The sequence below is a fragment of the Mytilus edulis genome, chromosome 14 (assembly GCF_963676685.1).
Source record: "Mytilus edulis chromosome 14, xbMytEdul2.2, whole genome shotgun sequence".
In the NCBI taxonomy this organism is placed as follows: Eukaryota; Metazoa; Mollusca; class Bivalvia; order Mytilida; family Mytilidae; genus Mytilus; species Mytilus edulis.
The window spans coordinates 48267437-48292598 of record NC_092357.1 but is presented as its reverse complement, the minus strand read 5'-3'; the positions used below and the strand labels follow the sequence as shown (position 1 = coordinate 48292598).

The window sequence follows — 25162 nt, the reverse complement described above, 5'->3', positions numbered from 1 at the left end:
TCAATACTGCACTTTACACAGATCTTTTGTATAATCTGCCTTGTATTTTACATGATAGCTTTCTCCTTTACAAAGATGCACTCAGAGTGACTCTTGGTTACCTTATGGGAAATAAAATCTCAAAAACCTGCGAATAAAAAATCAATGTGTAATTATAAATACTATAAATTCAGAAATTATTGCAAGGTTTTTATCAAATGTGAATTATGTTACTCAGTGATCCAAATAATTACTTGATATCTGTCATAATTTATTGCGAAATCTCAATAATTAATCTGACATTTTTGTCCATTCTTCAAACATCACAATAAATGCATGTAATAATTTCTGAATTTACAGTATATGAATTTAAAAGTTGTTTTTTATTTATTTAATACTGAGAATTTTAAACTGTTTCATTGATCTTTGTTTTTACTTATGGCAAACAAAATAATTTCAATTTCTAAATAAACAGAAATATGTCAAAAAATTTCGTTGATCTGAATGATCATGATAATAAACCACCAAATGAACATTTCATTTATAACTTGGGATATAAAGTGACGCTACCCAAATTGCATCTATTTTGACACTCTATGCTTTTTTAATTATGATCCAGACAAAAGTGCCCTTTCTGTGTTTATTTTGAAAACATTTCCTTATTTACTATATGGTTACACTAATTTCATTTTGAATCCATATTCAATCATAGAAAAATGAATTTGAAGAGACCTCCAAAAGACCCATAATTCTGTAATGAGGAGTACCCAAATCGCATTCATGCTTATTAAATTCACATCCTTAAAAATCGAATAACAGATATTTGTATTATTTTTTCAAACATTTTGAAGAATTTGACATAACTTCATGCTTAATATTGATTTTTTTAAGAAATTGATACTTGCAACAAATTTTGTTTACTAATTTTTAATATTAACTTTTGTGAACATCACATGCAACATTTCCACTTATTACTTCATCTGTTGATATATATACTGTGTACGTTTTGTGTATATTTGAATATATTATTAATTCGTATATTTTAACAAATTTGATTCGTTTAGGGATAGTCACATGTTAAACTATATTTTCAAAGGTAGAGAGAAAACGGCGGATAGCAAAAAGCATATTGCACAGAGCATATTGCATGGTTATTTTTAGAATATTTAAAAGCTGATTTACTTTGTGACGTCATGTAATGAATTTCAGGATATCGTTAAAAGTTTTGAAACAAATGATATCTGTGATCGATTATTTGACGAAAAAAATCTTCAAATACATAAGATGTCAAACAAACAAAAAAATAAAAATAAATAACAACTAATATTTGTTGTTATTGTCAAGGAGACAATATGATATCTTTCAAACAAAATCAAATGTCGATTTTGATTCAAATATGCATATTGATAATGGTCTGAAATTAATAATATAACAAATATAGCCTTTGTATGAGGTCAATACAAGATATATCGACCCAAAGAAGTATATCGACCTCGGACTTCGTCCTCAGTCCATATACTTCTTTCAGGTCAATATATCCTTGTATCGACCTCATACAAAGGCTATATTTGTATAATATTTACCTATGTTGAAAAACGTATATAATGTCAAATCATAAAAATGAAATCTTACCAAAGTGTTGATTCTTTTGTGGTATCTTCTGCTGGGTTAACCATGTGGCCTTTAGAAGGTCCTAAATCTACAGTGATATTTGTATAAAGATGTTCATCACGTTTATCAACCACTGAGTAATTCATTGTCTTCGGCGAATTCAATCCATCTTTATGCCATCTACCTCTCCAACCAAGGAAGGCTTCATAACTACAAATACATAAACAATTAAACTAATATGACCCCTGACATTTTGTCACAGGGCATACAAATAAATGAAGTTTGTTATAAACTAGGCCTTATGTTTTCTGGTTTGTATTGTTCCACATTTTTCATCATGTTCATGTAGGGGGCCTTTTAAAGCCAACTATGTGGTATGGATTTTTCTCATTGTTAAAGGATGCACAATAGCCTATAGTTGCTCACATTTAATTTGTCTGAACTTTGGTGGATAGTTGTCTCATTGGCAATCATATCACACTTTCGTTTATTAATATAGCTTCTGTAAATTCATTAATATTTGTTGAAAACCAATTTCCTTGAAGTTTGTGGCTATAAACAAAAGAAAACTTCCATGTTCAATACATCACAACTTTTCTAAAGTAATAAAACTATGCAGACTTTTGTCAAATAATTGAAATTAAGTTTTCACACAAACCAGGTTTTGTTGAATCCACCAGAAAACCAGATGCTCCGCAGGGCGCAGCTTTATACGACCGCAGAGGTTGAACCCCAAACGGTTGGGGCAAGTATGGACACAACATTCAAGCTGGATTCAGCTCTAAATTTGGATTGTGATTATATAGTTGACACAGCATAGGTTTCTGACACAGAATGAATGTGGTCTAATGAACTTAAAATTTTTTTTTGGCCTTTGAGCAATTCACTATGCTGTTGAATATTAATCCTCTCAAAAAAATGTTTGAAGAAATTTTCTTTTTATTTATGAAATCTGAAATGAAAAAAATTGACCCCCCAATTTTTTTTTCACATCCCCCTTTCCCTTATTTCAAAACTGATCTCAATTCAAATTTCTAATGAAGTTTGCAACAATAACTACTCATTTAAATACATCATGAAATATTAAAATGTAAAAAAAGTGCTTGTTATCACTGAATGGTAAAGATTGTTTTAATCTATCAGTTGGTAGTAAAAGTGAATATACATTGTATATTGTATAAAACAATGATTTAAGTTTATTCAACTACTATTCTGGACAAAGAAAGATAACTCCAATTGAAATCCAATTGGAATTTCTTGCTATTGCACAATATTGTGCAATTAGATATTTCTTGCTATTGTGCAATACTGTGCAATTGAAAATATTTGCTATTGCGCAATACTGTGCAATTGAAGATTTCTTGCTATTGCACAATACTGTGCAATTGAAGATTTCTTGCTATTGCTGAATACTGTGCAATTGAAAATTTCTTGCTATTGCACAATACGTAATATAATAATTTTGGATCCTGATTTGGACTAACTTGAAAACTGGGCCCATAATCAAAAATCTAAGTACATGTTTAGATTCAGCATATCAAAGAGGCCCAAGAATTCAATTTTTGTTAAAATCAAACTTAGTTTAATTTTGGACCCTTTGGACTTTAATGTAGACCAATTTTAAAACGGGACCAAAAATTAAGAATCTACATACACAGTTAGATTTGGCATACCAAAGAACCCCAAGGATTCAATTTTTGTTAAAATCAAACTGAGTTTAATTTTGGACCCTTTGGACCTTAATGTAGACCAATTTGAAAACGGGACCAAAAATTAAGAATCTACATACACAGTTAGATTCGGCATATCAAAGAACCCCAATTATTCAATTTTTGATGAAATCAAACAAAGTTTAATTTTGGACCCTTTAGGCCCTTTATTCCTAAACTGTTGGGACCAAAACTCCCAAAATCAATACCAACCTTCCTTTTATGGTCATAAACCTTGTGTTTAAATTTCATAGATTTCTATTTACTTATACTAAAGTTATGGTGCGAAAACCAAGAAAAATGCTTATTTGGGTCCCTTTTTGGCCCCTTATTCCTAAACTGTTGGAACCTAAACTCCCAAAATCAATACCAACCTTCCTTTTGTGGTCATACACATTGTGTTTAAATTTCATTGATTTCTATTTACTTAAACTAAAGTTATTGTGCGAAACCCAAGAATAATGCTTATTTGGGCCCTTTTTTGGCCCCTAATTCCTAAACTGTTGAAACCAAAACTCCCAAAATCAATCCAAACCTTTCTTTTGTGGTCATAAACCTTGTGTCAAAATTTCATAGATTTCTATTAACTTAAACTAAAGTAATAGTGCGAAAACCAAGAAAATGCTTATTTGGGCCCTTTTTGGCCCCTAATTTCTAAAATGTTGGGACCAAAACTCCCAAAATCAATCCAAACGTTTCTTTTGTGGTCATAAACCTTGTGTCAAAATTTCATAGATTTCTATTAACTTAAACTAAAGTAATAGTGCGAAAACCAAGAAAATGCTTATTTGGGCCCTTTTTGGCCCCTAATTCCTAAACTGTTGGGACCAAAACTCCCAAAATCAATACCAACCTTCCTTTTATGGTCATAAACCTTGTGTTTAAATTTCATAGATTTCTATTTACTTATACTAAAGTTATGGTGCGAAAACCAAGAAAAATGCTTATTTGGGTCCCTTTTTGGCCCCTTATTCCTAAACTGTTGGAACCTAAACTCCCAAAATCAATACCAACCTTCCTTTTGTGGTCATAAACATTGTGTTTAAATTTCATTGATTTCTATTTACTTAAACTAAAGTTATTGTGCGAAACCCAAGAATAATGCTTATTTGGGCCCTTTTTTGGCCCCTAATTCCTAAACTGTTGAAACCAAAACTCCCAAAATCAATCCAAACCTTTCTTTTGTGGTCATAAACCTTGTGTCAAAATTTCATAGATTTCTATTAACTTAAACTAAAGTAATAGTGCGAAAACCAAGAAAATGCTTATTTGGGCCCTTTTTGGCCCCTAATTCCTAAAATGTTGGGACCAAAACTCCCAAAATCAATACCAACCTTCCTTTTATGGTCATAAACCTTGTGTTTAAATTTCATAGATTTCTATTTACTTATACTAAAGTTATGGTGCGAAAACCAAGAAAAATGCTTATTTGGGTCCCTTTTTGGCCCCTTATTCCTAAACTGTTGGAACCTAAACTCCCAAAATCAATACCAACCTTCCTTTTGTGGTCATAAACATTGTGTTTAAATTTCATTGATTTCTATTTACTTAAACTAAAGTTATTGTGCGAAACCCAAGAATAATGCTTATTTGGGCCCTTTTTTGGCCCCTAATTCCTAAACTGTTGAAACCAAAACTCCCAAAATCAATCCAAACCTTTCTTTTGTGGTCATAAACCTTGTGTCAAAATTTCATAGATTTCTATTAACTTAAACTAAAGTAATAGTGCGAAAACCAAGAAAATGCTTATTTGGGCCCTTTTTGGCCCCTAATTCCTAAAATGTTGGGACCAAAACTCCCAAAATCAATCCCAACCTTCCTTTTGTGGTCATAAACCTTGTGTTAAAATTTCATAGATTTCTATTCACTTTTACGTAAGTTAGAGTGCGAAAACTAAAAGTATTCGGACGACGACGACAACACAGACGAGGCAGACGACGACGCCAACGTGATAGCAATATACGACGAAAATTTTTTCAAATTTTGCGGTCGTTTAAAAACTATCCAGACTTTTGACAAATAATTGAAATAAAATTTTCACGCAAACCAGGTTTTCTTGAATCCACCAAAATTGGTACCAATGAAAATAAATGAATCGACAGTTATCATTTTTAAGATTTTCTGAAAATAAAATACACAAACCCATGTTCAGATCTGGTTTCCTTTTTATGTCTGACCATCTTGAACCTGCCTATATACTCAGGTGGCCTTGTCAATAAAATTCCTGAAGATTGTAATCTGAAATGCAAATAAATTTTCTTTATATAATTATTTAAATAAAAAGATTTTTTTTATCAAAAAATTCTATTTCATTCAGAGTGAAACTTTGTATATTTCATAAAATTGAGAATGGAAAAGGGGATTGTGTCTCAGAGACAATAATCAGATCAAAGAGTAGAAAACTGCCTAATGCCACCAACAGGTCTTCAAAACAGTGTGAAAATCCTGCACACCAAAGCAGGCTTCAGCTGGCCCCTGTAAGCGAGGTAATAGTAATTTACTGACATTTTTCCTTTATATTCGATAGCCTTCATTTAAAAGCATTAAAATATTTCTTTATTCGAAACCTTCATGACCTATTTGGTGATTGTTAGTAAAATCATTTAGTAAGCATACCATAAACAATTATCCGTATTCACTATTTATTTAGAGTTCATGTCCGGTATATTGTTTATTTTAGACTTTTTATAATCCTGATAAATGTTTTACACTGTTATAAATAAATTTGAGAATTTCATTCAAATTGGTGAACATGAGTTTGACAGCTTAAATTTAAATGTGAAAACTAAGTGATAAATTTTCTCTCTCTCTCCTTTATTCTTACCTTGCAGAGAAGTCATCATCTTCATTCCCCCATCCCCAGTAAGAGTTAGCGAAACCATTTATTCTAACAAATGTCTCCTTCTTTGTGGCAACAACTCCTCCAGCATAGTTGTAATACATAACACTGCAAAGTTAATAAACAGGATTACAAGCAATTTGCTTATTGTTTTTTGAAATAATACTATGTGGGTTATTTAGTGTGCATCACATTTTTTTTATGTTATGTCTTCAACGTAAAAAATATTACAGTCATTCTTTAAATAACAATAGTTGTTCCTCAAACTGGAGTACCTTGAACTGAATTAAACTGTACTACAATGTAAATAACAAAAGGAATAATAAATATCAACTGTCAGAACTCTAATTACCTTTTTTTTTAATGTTTTTTTTAGGATGAATTAAAAACGGTGTTTTGCATTTGCGCCAATTTTTTCTTTCATTTGCGCCGATTTTTATTTTCATTTGCGCCGATTTTTTTACAGGTAAATTACAGGTGAACAGATATAAGAAGATGTAATATGAGTGCTAATGAGAGAACTCTCCATCCAAGTCATGTTATTTTTCATTCATTAGAGACCTCTTTCGTTAGCCACTTGTACAAATTTAATGAATTATCAATCATAACATGTATATAAGTGATGTCCCCTGCTCACCACGGGAAGATAGAAGAAGGCCTACAAGATACATCTCCAAACTTTTCCATGACCGTACCTGTACCTCTGTCTGTCGGACATCTGCTATATAGTTATGCTCGTTCTGCGTTTTGACAATAGAATCTGTGGTGACACTGGTTTTACACGATTTAATGGAACATCAGAAAGCTATGTTGTTATGCTTCAGGACACTGACATTCCGATATGTATGGCCCTCGATGATTAAAGACTTGACTCCTCGGTCCGTTTCAATGTACAATTAGATGTCCATCGTGTTACAGCGAAGTTTCAGAACAATATGTGAATCAAAATTAACATAACTGAACAACATTGATAACCAGATTTTACCAATGGTATAGTACAGTACATGTACAAGTCTTAACTTACCTGTAAATCTAATTAGGAGCAATTATAAAATCGGCGCAAATGAAAAAATGAAATCGGCGCAAATGAAAGAATGTATATTTTCAAAATCGGCGCAAATGTCATACGCCCATTAAAAATTCATTTTAATATTTTACCTGTACAGTAACTGTTTTATTATATTCATAATTGATTGGTGTTTAATGTCACATTCAAACTTATTGTTCTTTTTCATGGCAGTCAGTTTTTATTTGTGGAGAAAGTCAGAGTGCTTCAAGAAAACCATCGACTTTTGGTTGGAAAACTAACAATCCTAGTCAATGGAGATGGAAGTTGAGTGCATCTGCTCCATGCTGAATTTAAACCCACAAAATAAGAGTTGACTGGCTAATGATAGAGTTGTTGGACTACTTATGCCACTCAGTCACAAAGTCCCCTCATTAATAATTGATATTATGATAAAGTACTAGTACAGTGGATTCATTATTATTCATTGAATACCATTTTTTGTAGATTTGGTGAGTACAAGGAAAACACAAATTTTAATTTTCAATGAAGTACAAATATGCTTTGTGGTTATATGCAGACTTTTGCAAAACAACGAAATCAAATATCCGGGAAAATGCAATTTTACCTCAATCTACGAAAATTGGTATCCCCAAAATTAATGAATCTACAGTTATACTTACTGATATCTCATTTCATCTATAGCAGACGACAGTTGCCTGACATTGTTATCACAAAGGTACAGATTTTTATCATTTTCTGGAAGTAGGTCAGCATCATGGAAGACGAAACAATCAAAGTTTTCATATTTCAAAGCTTCTGTAAATCCTACATTCATTAACTTTCCTCTATTAAAACGATCATTTCCTGACTGTAAAACAAAACATATATCAACAATTCAAGAAGTTTTTTAATGCAAAGAAACCGCATCTTCCTTAACATCGCTTCATGGTGATAAACATGATAAAAAGAGTCCTTTTAGTGCAAGTTTTAATCATGAAAATAAAGTGAGGTGTGGAAGTAATCCTGACTTCTCTCAAAAATAATGCATTCTTTATTAGACCCTAAAAAATTAATCACTAATTCCTACATGTAAGACCCATTAAGGGTTAATCCTAAATTCCCCTGAAAAATAATTATAGACCATGATTAAAACATTCAGCTGATTTTTACAGAGTTATCTCCCTGCACCTACTCCATTGGGATCTCTGATTAAAAAAAAACAGATATCCTCTAGTCTTGATTTCTCTTATGTATATTCAAACCTTTTCCAGTATAAATATTCTGTTTTATTTATATAAATATGTATATTCAAACCTGTTCAATGATGAATATTCTGTTTTATTTATATATATATATGTACAGTAGTTGTTGTTTGTTTATGTAGTTTATACGTGTTTTTCGTTTCTCGTTTTGTTTATATAGATTAGCCCATTGGTTTTCCCGTTTGAATGCTTTTACACTAGTAATTTGTGGGGCCCTTTATAGCTTGTTATTCTGTGTGAGCCAAGGCTCTGTGTTGAAAGCCGTACATTGACCTATAATGGTTTACTTTTATAAATTGTTATTTGAATGGATAGTTGTCTCATTGGCACTCACACCACATCTTCCTATATCTATGTATATTCAAACCTTTTCCAGTATAAATATTCTGTTTATTTATATAAATATGTATATTCAAACCTGTTCAATGATGAATATTCTATATTCTATCTGTTGCTTAAACAACATAGGATGTAGTCTGTTCAATAAGATTTTCAGATGATGTAATCTGTCTCTATAAGGCACTATAATAGCTACTTTTTGGTATGATTTACAATCTTTAGGGCTAAAGTGTCCACCCTTCTTGACAAATGGATACTTCTCAGCTAATTCTGGTATAGGGAATGCATTTACAATGTCTATATTGGTCACATCTGAAAGAAATAAAACTGGTTTAAAAGAATATTTAACAATAGACCAAAACAAATTACTATGAATTGGTGGTTTGGTTAGAAAACAAATTTCTAATTTTGACTATGAATTTTTCTCAAGTTTTGATTCTTTTGCTTTCAAATCAATAAAATTAAGATAAAGCTTTTCAAAGTAGAAATAAAAGAAAAATGTGTTCAGAAAGTAAATTTGCAAGAGTCAATGTACTTATTCAAACCTATTTGTTTAGTTTCCTCTGGCATTTATTTCTGTAAGTTGTAATTACCTTAGGTTTGATAGTTATCGTTTTTTAATAACACCACAGTGAAAGTGATGCCACCAAATTTTGTTTTGAAAAATATTTTAAAATAAATTCCATCATATGTATGTACATGTACATACATCATTTGCACATATAGATATACATGTATATATATATGTTTTGGACTTTCATAGACATTCATTTGATAAACTTAAAAAGCATAACCAAAAATCATGGTACGTGTATACAATTCATATTCGTTATGGTATTTTTGTGGGTAAGGAAGTAGGAAACAGAACTATAGTTTTGTCTACCATCAGCAAGAACATCATTTTGCACTGTATATAATATTGGTACACAAATTCTTACCTAGATTTTCTAGTTTTGGTTGGCATATATCCAGCACTTCAGAGGCAGACTTATGACTGAAGTCCAAAAGTGTTTTTGGATGTGTAAAGATGCAATGGTCTTTATAATTAACCAAGGAGAAAAACAACATCGCAAAATAAATTGTTGATACAGAGAAAAAAGCATATTTTTTCAAGCTTGCGAGGAACATTTTGTATCTTTCTTTTCAATGATGCAAGATTTATGCTGTTTCTTTGCCCCTTGTATTACTCCATTGAAATCTATTCTTAGGATATTTCAAACCAGTAACAGGTAGCATCATCTAGCATGATCTGAAAAAATACCAATAAATAAACTTCAATATTTACTATTGATGATATAATGATTACTTTACAATACATTAGTTAATATGATACTTTTTGAAACTATGTATACCCCATCCCTGTAAACTCACCTTATTATGGCTTATATTATTGTGTCAAATAAATTGGACCGAGCAAACAATTGAACAAATAGTCAAGTTGTTAATAGTCTTCTGTATTTCCATAATCTTGAATATATGTTAAATTATTTGTTCGGTCCAATATTTGACACAATAATATAATGTGACATTGCAGATTTTTATAATTTTTATCTGACATAAAGGTGGACATCTTTGAGACACTGAGTGACTGACCATTCACCTCCCTTTTGCTTTGCTTTCCTTTTATTTGGCAAGGGTGAGAGGGTGTTGTTTGATTCGTTCTTTCTTGAAAAGAAACAATTTATTTCTGAAGTGAAAAAATAGTTTATTTCCTTTGAAAAATAAAGACGTGAAAGATGAAATAAAGATAATTAGATATCTTTAATCCAGAAATGACCTTCAACATGTTCAATCAGACATAACATTTTTCTCATCAATTAGACACACATAAAACATTTTTCAAACTATTGTAATGCACTATTGATCAGTAGAATTATCTGAATATTGACTTATTCCAGCAGATTATTTTTGTATACATGACAAATGAATGAATACTATTACTGGACATCATTTGCACTCATACCACATCTTCTTATATCTCATGTATCTATCACAAAGGTTTTTGTAAATCTTGACGTCATAATCATGATAATAGAAAATATCTAACGCCACAAAAAATTATGGAAAAGTGATTGTTGTGTGTTGTCAAAAGTTCAAGCGGGACAGATTATCAGGTCAAGCTGGACATATTTGATTTCAAAATAGCGTTAAGGTGTATCGAGTAAACTTAACTATTTTTTCATGTACTTTTGACATATGTCTTTGCAATGAAAGACCATTGTGACAGAAGTTAACATGTAAGCTGCTTTATGAAGGCAGCTTGTTGTAAACCAGTGGTATAAAGGTAGTCTAACTCAGTAAATGGTTCATGGTTGAGTTTAGTCCGAGATTACTCTAAAGTTTAGTGAAATTTTTATCGCGAACAGTAGAATTTTATTACATAATCTGAAAGATGAAACCTTGAACTTTACCGGAAAAATACTCCCACTGCTGTGAAAATCTTTCAAGAAAGTACCAGTTCACTATGTAAAGCCATTATTATAGCATTTTTTTTCAACTGAAATAGAAGCTTAATGATAGCATCAAAGGCATAAACCTTGCTACTTAAAAGAAGAAAAAAGTTCATATTTTTTTTATTTTACTAATTAAAAAATATGATTTAAACCTATGTGTTTAAAATTTGGAAAAAACTACAAAATCCCAATTTGTGACAAAACCACAAATTTGCTACTCAAAAAGGTGATTTAAAAATCACTTATTTCAGTAAGTCCCCTGACTGATGCTTGCCTGGCAAAACAGCCGTTGAACGTCAGAGTAATCTCGGACTATGTTATCATGGTTATGTTTAGGAAATCTTCTTGGCTCGATTGGTTAGAGGGCTGTCTTAAGATCCTGAGATTGAGGTTTTGAATCCCGCTGGTACGATCCATATATTTTCACAAAACCCATAAATATGGAAAGTTTCCATTTATGAGGATCCTCCCCAACCAGTTTTAGGCTTCTTTTTAAAAAAAAAAATAGGACGGGCTTGAAATTTAAAAAGGGTGCATGTAAAGACTTATTGTTAATAAAACAAGGAAAGGACAGAAGGTGAATGTGGATTGAAGATGTTAGATATATTCTAAGAAGACCTACAACGTTCCATGCACTGATTATTTTTTCAATTTGTTTTTGTTGACTGGTTTGTGACTCAATTCATGGGCGACAACTCTAGTTATGTGTAAAATCTAAACCAACATCGGGTAATTATCCGGATTAACACACCAAAACGAAAAACGGTCAATCATTCGGAGTGTTCTGTGGGCTTAATATATTTTAGTACTGATACATAGGCTTATATGAGGTGCAAGTTATATAGATACGATAATCATATGCCAGTGGATTGTGGATTCAAATTAAGGTGGTACCCAATAACTTCACTAAAATTAATTTGGCTCGTTTAATTTTAATAAAATTTTGACAAAATACTTACTTTGACCAAGGACTTCTAACTATACAAATCCTTGCTTTTACATGAACCCCTATTTTTTAAAACGACATTTTGTTTCATTTTGCAGGGAGATTATGTGGACCAAATTTTATAAAACTGTAAATAGTGCAATTTTTTTTTACTGATTTTGATAAATATACAGCAAAAAAATACGTTGAATTCATGACCATTTTATAAATATGAGTTATTTCTGAATAAAAAATGCATAATTTTTTTAGGATACTTATAAAATACAGAAATTACAAATTCTTTAACAAAAATCAATGTGTGTGTATCTTTTAAAACAAAAAAGTTATGTCTTTCTTTCGAAAGGGAAAATACGACCACAAATCTTAATTTTGAGCAAATATACAAAATTTTGACCTCATTTAACTCAAAAAGTAGCACATGAAGGTATATTTTTTATTGCATATTTGATTTAATCAAACAAAAAATAGCCTATATGGAAATTTTCATCAAACTTTAAATACGGGATCAAAACTGTATCGTATGCCCTTAAAATTATGATAAGGAATAACTAGCAGATATGGGCGTTTTTCAATAAAAGCGTACATTTCAGACCTAAAAAAAATGGAAAATCAACTTGTCTAAAATTTAATTTCAAGAGTTATTTTGAATACCTCTATAATAGACCTGTTTATAAACAAAAAGTGCAATCTTAAATATTCTTTAAAATGATATTATTTTCATAATTTGTGTACTGTTTCGTAAAAGTCCCCTACGAAACTTCTTCTAAACACACATATTTTTTGCAATTTTAAATGTCTCCTATAGACATTCCAGTTTGTTTACTTTAAATACTAGAAAAATATATTTTTTTTTCTGAATTAGAAAATAATTTTTATCGATAAAGATTAGACAGTACTTCACATATGAAGGTTCAACTCATGTTACGTAGTGGACATTTTGATGCGTTTCGTAGTGGACAAAACCGTTTCGTAGTGGACAAAAAGTTTCGTAGTTGACATCAACCCTATTATATGTTAATAAAAACATAATAAAAATTACATGAAACTAACCCTTGTTATTTGTTTTGCACGAATATAATTGAAAAAAGATTAAAAAAAGACTCCATGTCCAATACGAAACGTTTTTCTCCCATACTTGTTTCGTAGGGGACCGTTTCGTAAGGGACGTATTCGCATGCTTTATTTTTTCCCCACAATCCCTATATTGTAATAGTAACAAGACTGATTGTATTCATCAAAGCATTTATCAAGCTGTACACTGATATTTTTTTCATAATTTTAAAACCAGATACTGAAGGAGATTTGACCCGTTTCGTAGGGGACATTATCAAAAATACGGTATCACTCTGGTCCATTTGATGTGCTCAATTTTTCTTACCAACAATTTAATTGCCGTTATAAAAGCATCACTTCTTTTGTAAGACCCTAATGTTTATATCTCTTGCAAACAAATATTACATTGATTTTATAAAACTGTTTATTGGCAAATTTTAATGACTTCGTTTCGTAGTGGACAATTTGTGAGGGAAACACCTTCTGAAATTAAAAAACCTATATTGAAAGCTGTTTATTAGAATATGTTGGCTCTGAACATACTTTTGAATTATTAAAGAACTTATGTAAAGTAAAAAAAACATTAATTTCTTCATTTTTTTACGATATTTTAGAGTATGAATGTTGGACAGGCGGTCTAGGGACATGCCATTTTGGTTGTTTTTGACCATTCAGGAGTCAATATCTTATCAATCCCTCTAAAAATAAACTGTTTCTTTGCTTAAAAATGTTAAATCTAATTCAATGTACTGACTGCACAAAAAATTACTTGCAAAGATCAAACACATTTTTTTTTAAATGGCTAGGACAAGAAAATACGTTTTTATTGAAAAACGCCCATATATGTTTTTAATGGAAATATACCCACAAGCCAGTGGCGGATCCAGAAATTTGTATAAGTGGGGGCCCACTAATGGCTAAGAGGGGGCCCGATTTAGTCACGCTTCAGTGATTCCCTATATAAGCAACCAATTTTTTTTCCTCTAATTGGGGGCCCGGACCCCCTGCCCCCCACCTAAATCTGCCTCTGCAAGCTAATATATTATGTATGAAAAAAAAATACCAAACCTGTAGGAAATATGTGCTAGTTTGGTGAATAATATTCAGCCTTATTTCAAAGAGTTGCGTATAACAATAAAATATAGTCACCCGGTTCCCCTTTTTTTGTGAGAGAAAAAAATGGTTGATTATTTAGGGAATCACTAAAGCCGGACTGGAGCGGGCCCCCTTTTATGCATTAAGTGCCCCCTCCCCTATATGAAAATATCTGGATCTTCCACTGAAAGTACACTAGTGTGACGGGAATAGTACAGTGACCATTGACGGATCCAGAACTTTTCATAAAGGCGGGGGAGGGGGCTCTAGTCATGCTTCAGTGAATCCCTATCATCCGATTAACATTCCGACTTTTGAGGCCCAATTCTAAAACGGACAGGGAGCCCCGATCCAGCAAACTTGTCTTGTTTAGTGACATCTGTATAATAATACTACTGAGGAAAATAAATATTTTCATTAAAATAATTATATATTGTTATTAACTGGTTGTGTTTGTATTGGCACTGGTATAGATTCAAGGTTTGCTGTTTTGGCCTCGCCGAGACCCGTAGGGTCGAGGTCCAATACAGCTGACCGAGAATATATACCATTACCAATACAAAAAACAGTCAGTTCATACCACTTTTATTAATTAATCCAACTTTTGCAATACAGACTTGTTCTGAATGCTATATTAATTTACATACATCAAATGTGAATATAGGGCCAATACTTCCAATACGGACTGGCAATGATGTGAATATAGAGGCCCCTCATGGGGGGGGGGGGGGGGGTCCTAGTAATCACATAATCACCATTTTTTTGCCAATATAATCACATAATCATTAAATATTTGCTTATCTTTAGTAATCAAATAATCATAAACTAAAAATACAGTCCTAGGTAATCAAATAATCATGAAATATTTGGCTTAATAATCAAATAATCATTAAAAAAACGGCCAAGTAATCACATAATCAAAAACCCCATGAGGGCCCTCAATATAGGGCCAATATTTTCAATACGGACTGGCAATGATGTGAATGTTGGTCCAATATTTCCAATACGGCGGACTGGCAATGAATCCTGAATTACATGCACAATATATGTTTACATGTAATTCAGTATTCATTGCCATATGCAGTCCGTATTCGAAATATTGGACCGGGCAGGAAAGCACAATAGATCACGTGATTTATATGACCAGGGCAACGTCACCAGTATGACACATGCCGTTTTGGTAGTATTAGGGCTGTTTTAATCGTATTGTTTAATAATGTAATTTATACTCTTGTTGTTACCTATTATCTGGAGAAACAAAAATGTATAATGTTTTTATTTCAAATCCCAATGGATATTGCATGACTGGGAAATTCAGTTTAATATATGATAGAGGCCACCCCTCTTTAAAAGCAGACGTTATATACAGAAAATACATTCTTTTAAACCTCATAATTTTCACTATCTTACGTATATATGTATCTCATGTCTATTTATAAATAACAATTGCACAATCAGCTGTTAAATAATATTGAATTTGCGCTTTTCTTTCTTATATTATACACATTTCTTTCACACCGAAAACAAAATCGATAATTATATGTCAAGTTACACCTGTTGAAATAGTGTACACTTCTGAATACTTAAAGCTAGTAAGAAATAGTAAGAAACAGCTTTGTATAACTATATATCTACATTATATCTTATGAAATACAATATATGAAAAGTTACGTGGCCTTCGCTGAGAAGAAATTTCCAGAACTTTACGTAAAGAGTATTTTTAGAAACGATTTCGTCAGACGAGGGCAATTCCTGTTGTGTTCGAACACTAGTTCGATAATATTTTCCTATACTACAACACTAAACATGCAACATAATTGCGTTCGAACATACACTTAATCTATTTTTGCTGATGCAATTTTTAAATAACCTTACATGCTTTAAACAGCTGATATCTATCGAAACTAAGTCATATCGCAATTCAAGTTCTTAAAGAAACGTAGTGTATTCAGATTTTCTTGCAGCCGAATAAAAACATTGAAAGTTAATAAAATAAAGAATAAAGTGGAAACGTAATTATGGTTCGATTAATGTGTCAGAATTTTATTTGTCAGGACGGGGGAGATACGGTGGATCAAAAAAGGGCCGAAAAAGCAGTGACCGCATTATTTAAAACAGAAGACAAAACAACATTTCAGACATTCTTTAGTGAAACTGATAGTGGCACCAGCAGTGATAGCACAACTCATGAGGTTGCACGAGATGGAGAAAGTGACACAGATGAAGAACGTCTAATTATAGAGATCAAAGAGGAAGCTATTAGAACTGGACAAACCGAATCAGAGGTAAGAAAACGGAAGTTCTTTCTCGCTTTTGGATTTTCGGGTCAGAGGCCTCAGGGCCCGCCCCCTTTATGGAACTACATGCATGGTTAATGCATATAATTTTTGTTCGGTTTTGAGCTTTGTTTATAGTTTGAGGGTCCCCCTTATTTTCCTTTTTTCAGTCTGCATGTCGTTCTTTATTTATTCGCCAAAGCTTTGAAAAGCAGTAATAAAGTACATTTAAAGTTTAAATACTGGTAATTTGATATATATATACGAACTTTATTGCGTAATATTATATTTGTATATATGATATATACTTACACGTGCGGTAAACAACCGAGGCTAAGAAAAGTAAACAAGTTTAACAATCTAGATTATACCATGTATACATATATATAGTTATGACGAAAACAACAAATTTAAGATTGATTCTACTTGATCGTCGCAGTATGCATGACTCAGGGCAAGACAATGGGGTTCATTTCTGTATTCTGTACTTTTTTCGCCAATTATTCTTTATCCTTAAAATTAATGGCTATTCTGTAATTACTTAATTGATAACTGTATTCAATTTCTAGACATTTATAAAGTGGTCTTTATAGTTTCACCCAATTCTTTAATTTTTCACTTATTCTTTATATTTAAGCACCCCATTATTCTATATATATTAAAAATTTATTGGGTTTTTTTGGGTTTTTTTGGGTTTTTTTTTTTTTTTGACGAACATGACGAATTTTCTCTATTCTTTATTTTGTCCATTATTCTCTATTCTGTAAACTCCATCTGTCATGACATTTCTAATACGAAATATCAATTTAAAAAAGAGGAATCGACGTAGTCACGCTCTTCCGAAGATTTCAAGTTGACTTTTAGAGCAATATTAATTTCACCTAGAATTTCACATGAATTTAAATATGTTTTTTTACGTGAGCCTATATGTGTAATTTTAAAAATATTTTCTCGTAAATGTATTTTACTTTAACTCAGTTTTATCTTGACATGCAGGTTAATAACCAGAGGAAAGACAGAAGAAGGGAAAGAAATAAACGGTCAGCTAAGGCCTACAGGAAAAGGAGGCGAGAGCATAAATCTACTGTAGATGAGGTAGGCTTATTTTGTATTGTTTAAAATTATTAACGTCTCTACGAATTGAATTGAAACTTGTTAATGAATATCAATGACTTAATAACAAGAAGGAATTTGTATTTGATGATTGACTCAGTGCCTGCTTCATGCTGCATCTGACAACACAAAAGGTCTACTTATATCACGACGTATATTATAAATCCTGGCATTTGTCAATCATTCAAGTGACGGTGCATGATTCAATAATATTTTAAACACCGGTAAATTGTAGTATGCCTAGCGTCAAGTGGCAAATGTTTGAAGTATATTCAGTGTAACAGAAATAAACAATGATACCAGGCAACCTGGTTCTAGAACGTGATACTGTCGTTGTTACCCCCTTTTTCACACACGCACAAACATATAACGGTCATCGTTCTAGTAATTTTAATATTATATAGTTCATTGAAATAAAAAAAATCTGTAGAGGTATAGAGACAATCGTCTGTAAATTTCAATGGACAAGCTATTAAGACGTTTTAAGATTGAAATGGTAAATCATATATTAACCCTTGCAGCTTATGTAATTGTTTACTCGTGCAGGAACCATTCAATGATAGGGAATAGTTCACTAATAGTGCATAACAAGTGTTATTTATGTATTCACATCCAAAAATGCAAGAATAATGTTCATATTCTTTTATTTTCAGACCTTAAACGAATTAATGGAGAAAAACTGCCTTCTTCGTCAGCAAGTAGAAAAGATTGAAGAGGAGAAGAATATCGTTTTGGGAATGTTGAAGACGAAGATTAAGATTCCTTGGCCTTATCCAATCTGGATGGGTCCATATCCCTCAGGGATGTCGTCAACAATGGATGGTTCCATGTCTAACCAAATTGGCATGAACTCGGTCATCCAAGAAGTCACCGTGGCTTCGTGAAGCTGCAGTATGCTGCCATTTTGTGGATGAAATACTGTCGCTCTAAAAGTCACGTGTTACGCAATATGCACGCGCGTCTCGGAGACAAATGTCGTAAAACAATAGTTTGTGAAAGCTGATATTTTACGCAAGTACTTACAATTTACATTTGTCTCCAATCCATTTATAAGACATATTTATTGTTGTCAAAGAATAATTGCTATATATTAACCCATACTGATAGGTGTATATGATATCTGAAAATTGCATGCTGAAGTAATTTTGCACGTTTAAGAATACAAACGTCTCCCTTTGACATTGTCTTATATTTGTATGTACATATGTAAATAATATTATTGTGAGCGACAGAATCTAATTACTTATTGTTCATGTTACATGTTCGATTTTATAATTTAACGTTGCTTTGTAAACATCTATAATCTAATTGGAAAGATTGAATAAATAGATGTTAAAAGGGTATTTTGTTTTCTTACTTTTCTTTATGGACATGACACTAATTAGTAACCAGATTATGATTATCATAGAAACCTTATTTGCTCACTTGGAAAATTACTATCAACTGCTTTATAGAGAATGTAATGACTGAATTCATTTTAAATTGGCTAATTCATGTTGCATCTGAGGGTCATGTTTCATGTATGGCATACTAAATAAGAAACATCCGGTGGGAACTAGCTTTTAAGAACAAGAAGATGTGGTATGATAGCCAATGTGAAAACTCTTCACAAAATACCAACTGATTTTAACAGCAGAAGGTCACATACGGTATTGCCACGTTGTAAGCTATAAAAGGTGCTGAAATAACAACTATAAAACAGTTCAAACGTTAAAATTAATTGATTTGTGTAAAAAAAAATACAGCAATGAACGAAATACAGATTTATACAACAATTAACGAGAACCACTGAATTACAGGTTCCTGACTTGGGAAAAGTACATGCTAGTACATAATTTGTCGGTGTTAAACACATAAACACATCTTCCCAAATCATAGGACAGTGATGTATAAGTATAGTAACATTTACGAACTGTTTAAATTAGTTGAAAGGGGCGCAACCCATCAGATTGATTCAAAGTATAAAAACGGTATGTACATGTGACATGGTATTTATTCATCCCTACAAAAAAAAATTTGGTACAGATCTGAGGGTACTCGGAGTTACTGACACCTATTTGAAATCCAATAATTACTATAAAAATCGTGTATCCAAGACCAGTTCTCTTTGTAAACTTACCCATCTACATGTAAGGTCATTTCTGATAAATTTTAATTGATTTTGAAATTGCCAATCACGGATGTCTCTGGAGGGCATGCATGTATCCAAGCATCAAGCATCAAAACTGATCTTGCTTCCATGCTTCAAACCTTCAATACATGCTTAAATTATATAAATTACAAGAATAAGGAGATCTGGTATGATTGGCTATCAGATAACAATTCATTAAATTTCAAATGAGGTGGATGTTAGCAATTATAAGCAACCCTACGGTCTTCAGTAACTATATAGTGACGGCTATAAAAGGCCCGAATAAAAAATCAATTCAATTGAAGCCTATTCAGAAAACACTTACTGTAATATGATATTGATAGATTTTTTTTATAGCGAATGTCTGCCATCGATGCCACCATTTTGACACCAGCCAGAGACTTATTGTTTTTACAAATTATAAACATTTCACTCTGCTGTTTCAAAGAAGAAGATTTAAAAAGCTAAATATTTCCTCTACAGTGAATATATCCAATGGGAGACGAAATTAAAATTCTAGATTTCCTTATATATACATTATTTCCGAATTTCGATAAGTGGTTTTACCGATTTAATGATCGACGTATGCCAAATGATTTGAATAGCTCACACAGCCCCATATAAAAATAAGGAGATAGGTATGATTACCAATGATGCACCACTTCATAAGAGACCAAAAGACACAAAATTTTACGACTACAGTTCACTGTATGTCATTTAACAAATATATAATGTATAATGTAAAACTATATACAGCTATAAAAGCCCCGACATAACACATTTAGAATAAATCAAACGGAAAAACTAACGGCCTGATTTAAGTACAAAAAAATCAATGAAAAGCAAATATGATGGTCAATTTGCGATAAAAAGAAGAACACAATGAGCGAATATGCAAAGAAACAAAACAAATGACTTCTTACCACACGATCTTCGTCCGGTATATGCACTTTGTCTAGCTCTCGATCGCCCCGAATCAAAACTAATTGTGTACTTAAATTAACAGAAGATCAATAGAACAAAATATAACACATACAAGAACGAACTTATGGTAAACTATTTCATGAGACAAATGATGTACTATGGACACATTCCTGTTTGTAGTTTATTAATAAACTACAAACAAGAATGTGTCCGTAGTACACGGATGCTCCATTTGCACTATCACTTTCTATGTCCAGTGGACCGTGAAAATGGGATAAAATCTCCAATTTGGCACTTAAATAAGAAAAATCATATCATAAGGAACATGTGTACTAAGTTTCAAGTTAATTGGACTTCAACTTCATCAAAGACTACCTCGACCAAAAACCTGGAGCGGGACAGACGAACGGACATGCGGACGAACGAACGGCACGACGCACAGACCAGAATACACAATGTACATAAATAGGGCATAAAACATAAATGCAAATAGTTTAAACATACTATTTATAAAGTTTGAAATCAGCCTATTGTGTAAACTGGTGCATGGGATGAAGCGAGAACTTCTCAATTTATTGATAAAAGTCATAGCCTTGTGACGTGTGAAACAATCACGGGTTTCGATCAGTATTTGCGAAGAAAATGTCTTTCTTTCATTATGAAAGAACGATAACCGACGTTTAGGTTTTGATTTTTACATTGAGTTACTAGTTCAATGTACTATATTATCAATCTGTCACTGAGTCAAATATTTTTCCAGACACAGCCGACCCTGTTGCCCGTCCCGCTAAGCTTCCTATAACGCCTCCAACAGCTCCCCCAATAACACCTCCAACTACAGGGATCGGACAAACAATCTGACCAACGAATGCGCCAAGAAATCCAGTACCCGTTGCTACGGCAACTGAAGAAGCGGAACCACTGACTTTCTTTGTTACTTGTCTATTAAAATCCTTTTCACTAATAAGTCCGTTTTTCTTTTGTTTATTCAGCTTGTATATATCAATCCCGCAGAAAGTAGCTTCTACCGGAACTGAAACAGCAGCGGTAATTCCCGTTGATACACCGGCGGCTACAGCTGAAGGCCCAACCTTAGCAGCAGTTGTTGCACCAGTTTTAGCAGCTAACGCCGTAGCAGCGGATTTTGATAGAGCTAGGTCTTTAATGATACTTTGTTTCACAACAATGTCAATCAGTGCGTCTCCTGAGTTGGTTATTACATTTGCTAGCGATATCGCAGACAAACGTGTTGGTAAATCAGACTGTCCGTTTTTAACTTTATTACGATGATCTATTCCACTTTCAATAATATCCATTAAAATTCTTTTTCCTGTACCGCTTTGTTCAAATTGTTCACATTTAGCCTCGCCCGTTAAGACCCAAGTGACGAACGATTCACAGTTATTGCTTGTTAAGCTATATTCAGCTTCTCCTCTTCGATAAGATGCTCTTAGATACGCCATCTCCATTTCATCACCAGTCGATGGGTACTCTTGTCTCGTTATGAAAAATACACCAGCTGAAAAATCTAGTAAGATTGAATCAGTTTCGTCAAATCTTATCGTCTGCCGGGTAACTCGTGCCACTGCTCGAGCTTTCTTTGCAAAACTTCCAGGAGTATAATGTATAATGTCAACAGAATAAAAACCCACATCCAAAACGAGGTAATGATGGAAATATTTTACTTTACATCTTGTCCGCACAACTGCTACGTGTGTTAGATTTCGAACGTTGTTATGGTAATCATACATATTTTTAATTTGTTGCGCGCCAGTTGGTTTTTCCTATAAAATGTAATAAATGTAAATTATGAGATATAGAAATTACAAATACATGTGGCAAATACTAGCAATAATGTTTGTCTTTTATCAAATACCTTGAATTTTAATTTCTTGCAAATGTGTTTAATAAGGACTTACATTAGCAAGACAACGGTGACACATGTGGAGCAGGATCGACTTGGCCTTCCAAAGCACCTGAGATCACACCCAGTTTTCGGTGGGGTTCGTGTTGATCAGTGCTCAGTCTTTTGTTTTTCTATGTTGTGTTTTGTGTAATGTTGTTTATTTTATTTTTAACCATATCGTGGTCAGTTTATGTTTGATTTACGAGTTTGAATGTCCCTTTGCTATCGTTCTCCCATCTTTTATGTTTCTCTTAAATTCTGCTCTAGCATAACGATCCTCGACTGGTTGTACGCAATTCATATGACAAGATTTTTAAAAGAAACTTAAAGTATCTACTTGTGATGGGATGTGTAGAAATCCATTTAAGTGATATACTTTGTTTCAAAAATAAGAAAGATGTATAAAATTAAAATGAGGGTATATTTATTGGCTTCGTTCCAAGTTATTATACTGTACAGTTGTGAATAGAATATGAAAAGATTGATTTTTTTTTGTATGAGTGGTAAAATTATTGATGATAGTTATTTATTATTATATACTAGTACTCTTGAGGAGTTTAAGATATATGTATATCAGATAGATTAATGTTGGTTTCCTTTAAATATAAACTTCCTTGTAGAAAGAACGGGTTTAATCACAAGCATTAGTCATCTGTTCATTTTGTTCTAGGTTTTGAATTTGTCAAACAATTTAAAGTTGTTTGTTTGGCGTTTGAAATGAATGAAACACAAAAATTATGCACAAAAACACATTGATAGCACCATTAGTATATATATGCAAGATGGCGGCAATTGCAATAGGTCCATATATACTGCAGAAAAAAGAATAATGGGCAGTATAAAGGTCTAAAACAAAAAGAATTAAAAAAATAGGTCAAAAATATCAAGAAGAGAGAATAATGAGGTGCTAAAATTCAAAGAATATAGAATATTCTGTCAATACATATTACCCGTTTCTCCTTTTTATTAATGTATGTTCACTATTGATCACCTTCTACCCACCTTTCCCACCAAATGTCTTTGACAAACTCTGTTCTTGTTGCTTATAATTTTTACTTGACCGTTATAGTCAGCAATGAAACAGGTGTTTTTGCTAGGTTTTTACAGGTGTTTAACAATTTTAAACGGTAGACATGAATCAATGACTCAACTTTCGATTTTGGTCGTACATGTACTTTAGAAATATATAGTTACCCTTATTTCGACATTTTGCTAACAATTTTAAACGGTAGACATGAATCAATGACTCAACTTTCGATTTTGGGCGTACATGTACTTTAGAAATATATAGTTACCCTTATTTCGACATTTACTAAAAAAATATGTACATCTAATTTCTTAATCAATCGCATACATGTATACCAATTATATGAGTGATCAAACTTACCATGATTAATTAACGTGGAAGTCAGTTATTTCTCTAGCACTATAAGAAACTACTTTTTAAAAAATGTATAAATACCATAAAGAGTCAAGAAAATGAACCAAAATGATTGGTTGATAAATATATATAGTACCATATATATATAAGAACCATTACGTAAATTTATAATGACGTGATTCTGTCAAAGCAGGTATTGTATATTTAAACAGTTAAAGGACAAACAATAAATTGATGTGTATCGATTATATCCAAAATTAGGTTTTATTTATATATTGCCTTGTGGATTTTTATAAACAAATACAAATACACTGCAGAAATTAGGTAGTTTTAAATATAACAAAGAATGTCATCGACTTTAAACTCATGAGGGTTTGGATAGGATAGAGAAGGAGTACAAAAAAGTAAAGTAATAGAGAACAGAGACAAATAGGTGAAAAAGAAACCATACAGAATACAGAATAATGGAGTGATAATAAAAACAGAATGATACCCTAGAGAAAAATGGAATTACAATTAAAGAATACAGCCATTAAAACCCCCACATCTAGGTTCTCACGCAGAAAAAAACTATTCGATTGACCTTTTTCCCGATGACCTTTAAGGAAAACAAGGGAATGGAGAAAATATTGATGCCATCATTCTAAATAGTAAACAGATTTACCACACAACCATTTGATTAAATAGGAAAACTTTTGTTTGATAAGATTGTGTGGAAGTGTGATAAATTTTAAAACTGTCAACAGAATCAAAAGGACCATCATTTTTTTTACATGACTACAAAACTAGTTAATTCCACTATTTAAATAATATTTTATTACAAAAGTTTATCACAAGTTATTTATAGCATTTTTAAAAGGAACTAGTTAAAAGCACTGAAAGATGAGTAGAAGAACACTCACCAGAGACCGGGATGAAACGATATTTTACGTTTACTTTGTGTTATTGTAACATTGTGTAAGTAAGATCCAATACATAGTACGTACTAAATAAGAACAATGTCTATTTATTCAAACATGTATTTAATGTCGAACAATGACCACGGTCATCTGTAATGAAACATAAAACATTATTAGCAATAATAGGCACTGTTCAGTCCATAGTTATAAGTAGCAAATGTACATAGGCAATTATAA

At 32.1% G+C, this 25162-nt stretch overlaps 3 protein-coding genes across 3 annotated transcripts; 1 reads left to right on the top strand and 2 right to left on the bottom strand.

The window, feature by feature from the left end:
- Nucleotides 1–11913, bottom strand: LOC139502491 (beta-1,4-galactosyltransferase 3-like). The gene is made up of 8 exons (XM_071291974.1): nucleotides 11824–11913; nucleotides 9687–9997; nucleotides 8828–9060; nucleotides 7828–8015; nucleotides 6124–6246; nucleotides 5442–5537; nucleotides 1612–1800; nucleotides 1–127 (listed from the first exon to the last, which is right to left on the bottom strand). Exons 2-8 carry the CDS (start codon nucleotides 9874–9876, stop codon nucleotides 103–105), a joined length of 1044 nt encoding a protein of 347 aa, XP_071148075.1. The 5' UTR covers nucleotides 9877–9997; nucleotides 11824–11913; the 3' UTR covers nucleotides 1–102.
- Nucleotides 11914–16124: 4211 nt separating this feature from the next.
- Nucleotides 16125–19027, top strand: LOC139503034 (uncharacterized). Its single transcript, XM_071292711.1, has 3 exons — nucleotides 16125–16580; nucleotides 17568–17666; nucleotides 18338–19027. Exons 1-3 carry the CDS (start codon nucleotides 16314–16316, stop codon nucleotides 18566–18568), a joined length of 597 nt encoding a protein of 198 aa, XP_071148812.1. The 5' UTR covers nucleotides 16125–16313; the 3' UTR covers nucleotides 18569–19027.
- Nucleotides 19028–21229: 2202 nt separating this feature from the next.
- LOC139502762 (uncharacterized) lies at nucleotides 21230–24129 on the bottom strand. The gene is made up of 2 exons (XM_071292342.1): nucleotides 24033–24129; nucleotides 21230–22523 (listed from the first exon to the last, which is right to left on the bottom strand). The coding sequence occupies exons 1-2, from the start codon at nucleotides 24033–24035 to the stop codon at nucleotides 21468–21470; spliced, it is 1059 nt and encodes a 352-aa protein (XP_071148443.1). The 5' UTR covers nucleotides 24036–24129; the 3' UTR covers nucleotides 21230–21467.
- Between the last annotated feature and the right edge of the window lie 1033 nt (nucleotides 24130–25162).

Bases quoted from the DNA above. Each gene is read 5' to 3' on its own strand.
- LOC139503034 (XM_071292711.1), top strand. From the start codon at position 16,314: ATGGTTCGATTAATGTGTCAGAATTTTATTTGTCAGGACGGGGGAGAT. The intron at 16,581-17,567 runs GTAAGAAAACGG...CTTGACATGCAG, and splicing joins CTGGACAAACCGAATCAGAG to GTTAATAACCAGAGGAAAGA. The intron at 17,667-18,337 runs GTAGGCTTATTT...TTTTATTTTCAG, and splicing joins ATAAATCTACTGTAGATGAG to ACCTTAAACGAATTAATGGA.
- LOC139502491 (XM_071291974.1), bottom strand. From the start codon at position 9,876: ATGTTCCTCGCAAGCTTGAAAAAATATGCTTTTTTCTCTGTATCAACA. The intron at 8,016-8,827 runs GTTTGAATATAC...TTTGTTTTACAG, and splicing joins GAATATTCATCATTGAACAG to TCAGGAAATGATCGTTTTAA. The intron at 6,247-7,827 runs GTAAGTATAACT...TTAACTTTGCAG, and splicing joins ATAGATGAAATGAGATATCA to TGTTATGTATTACAACTATG.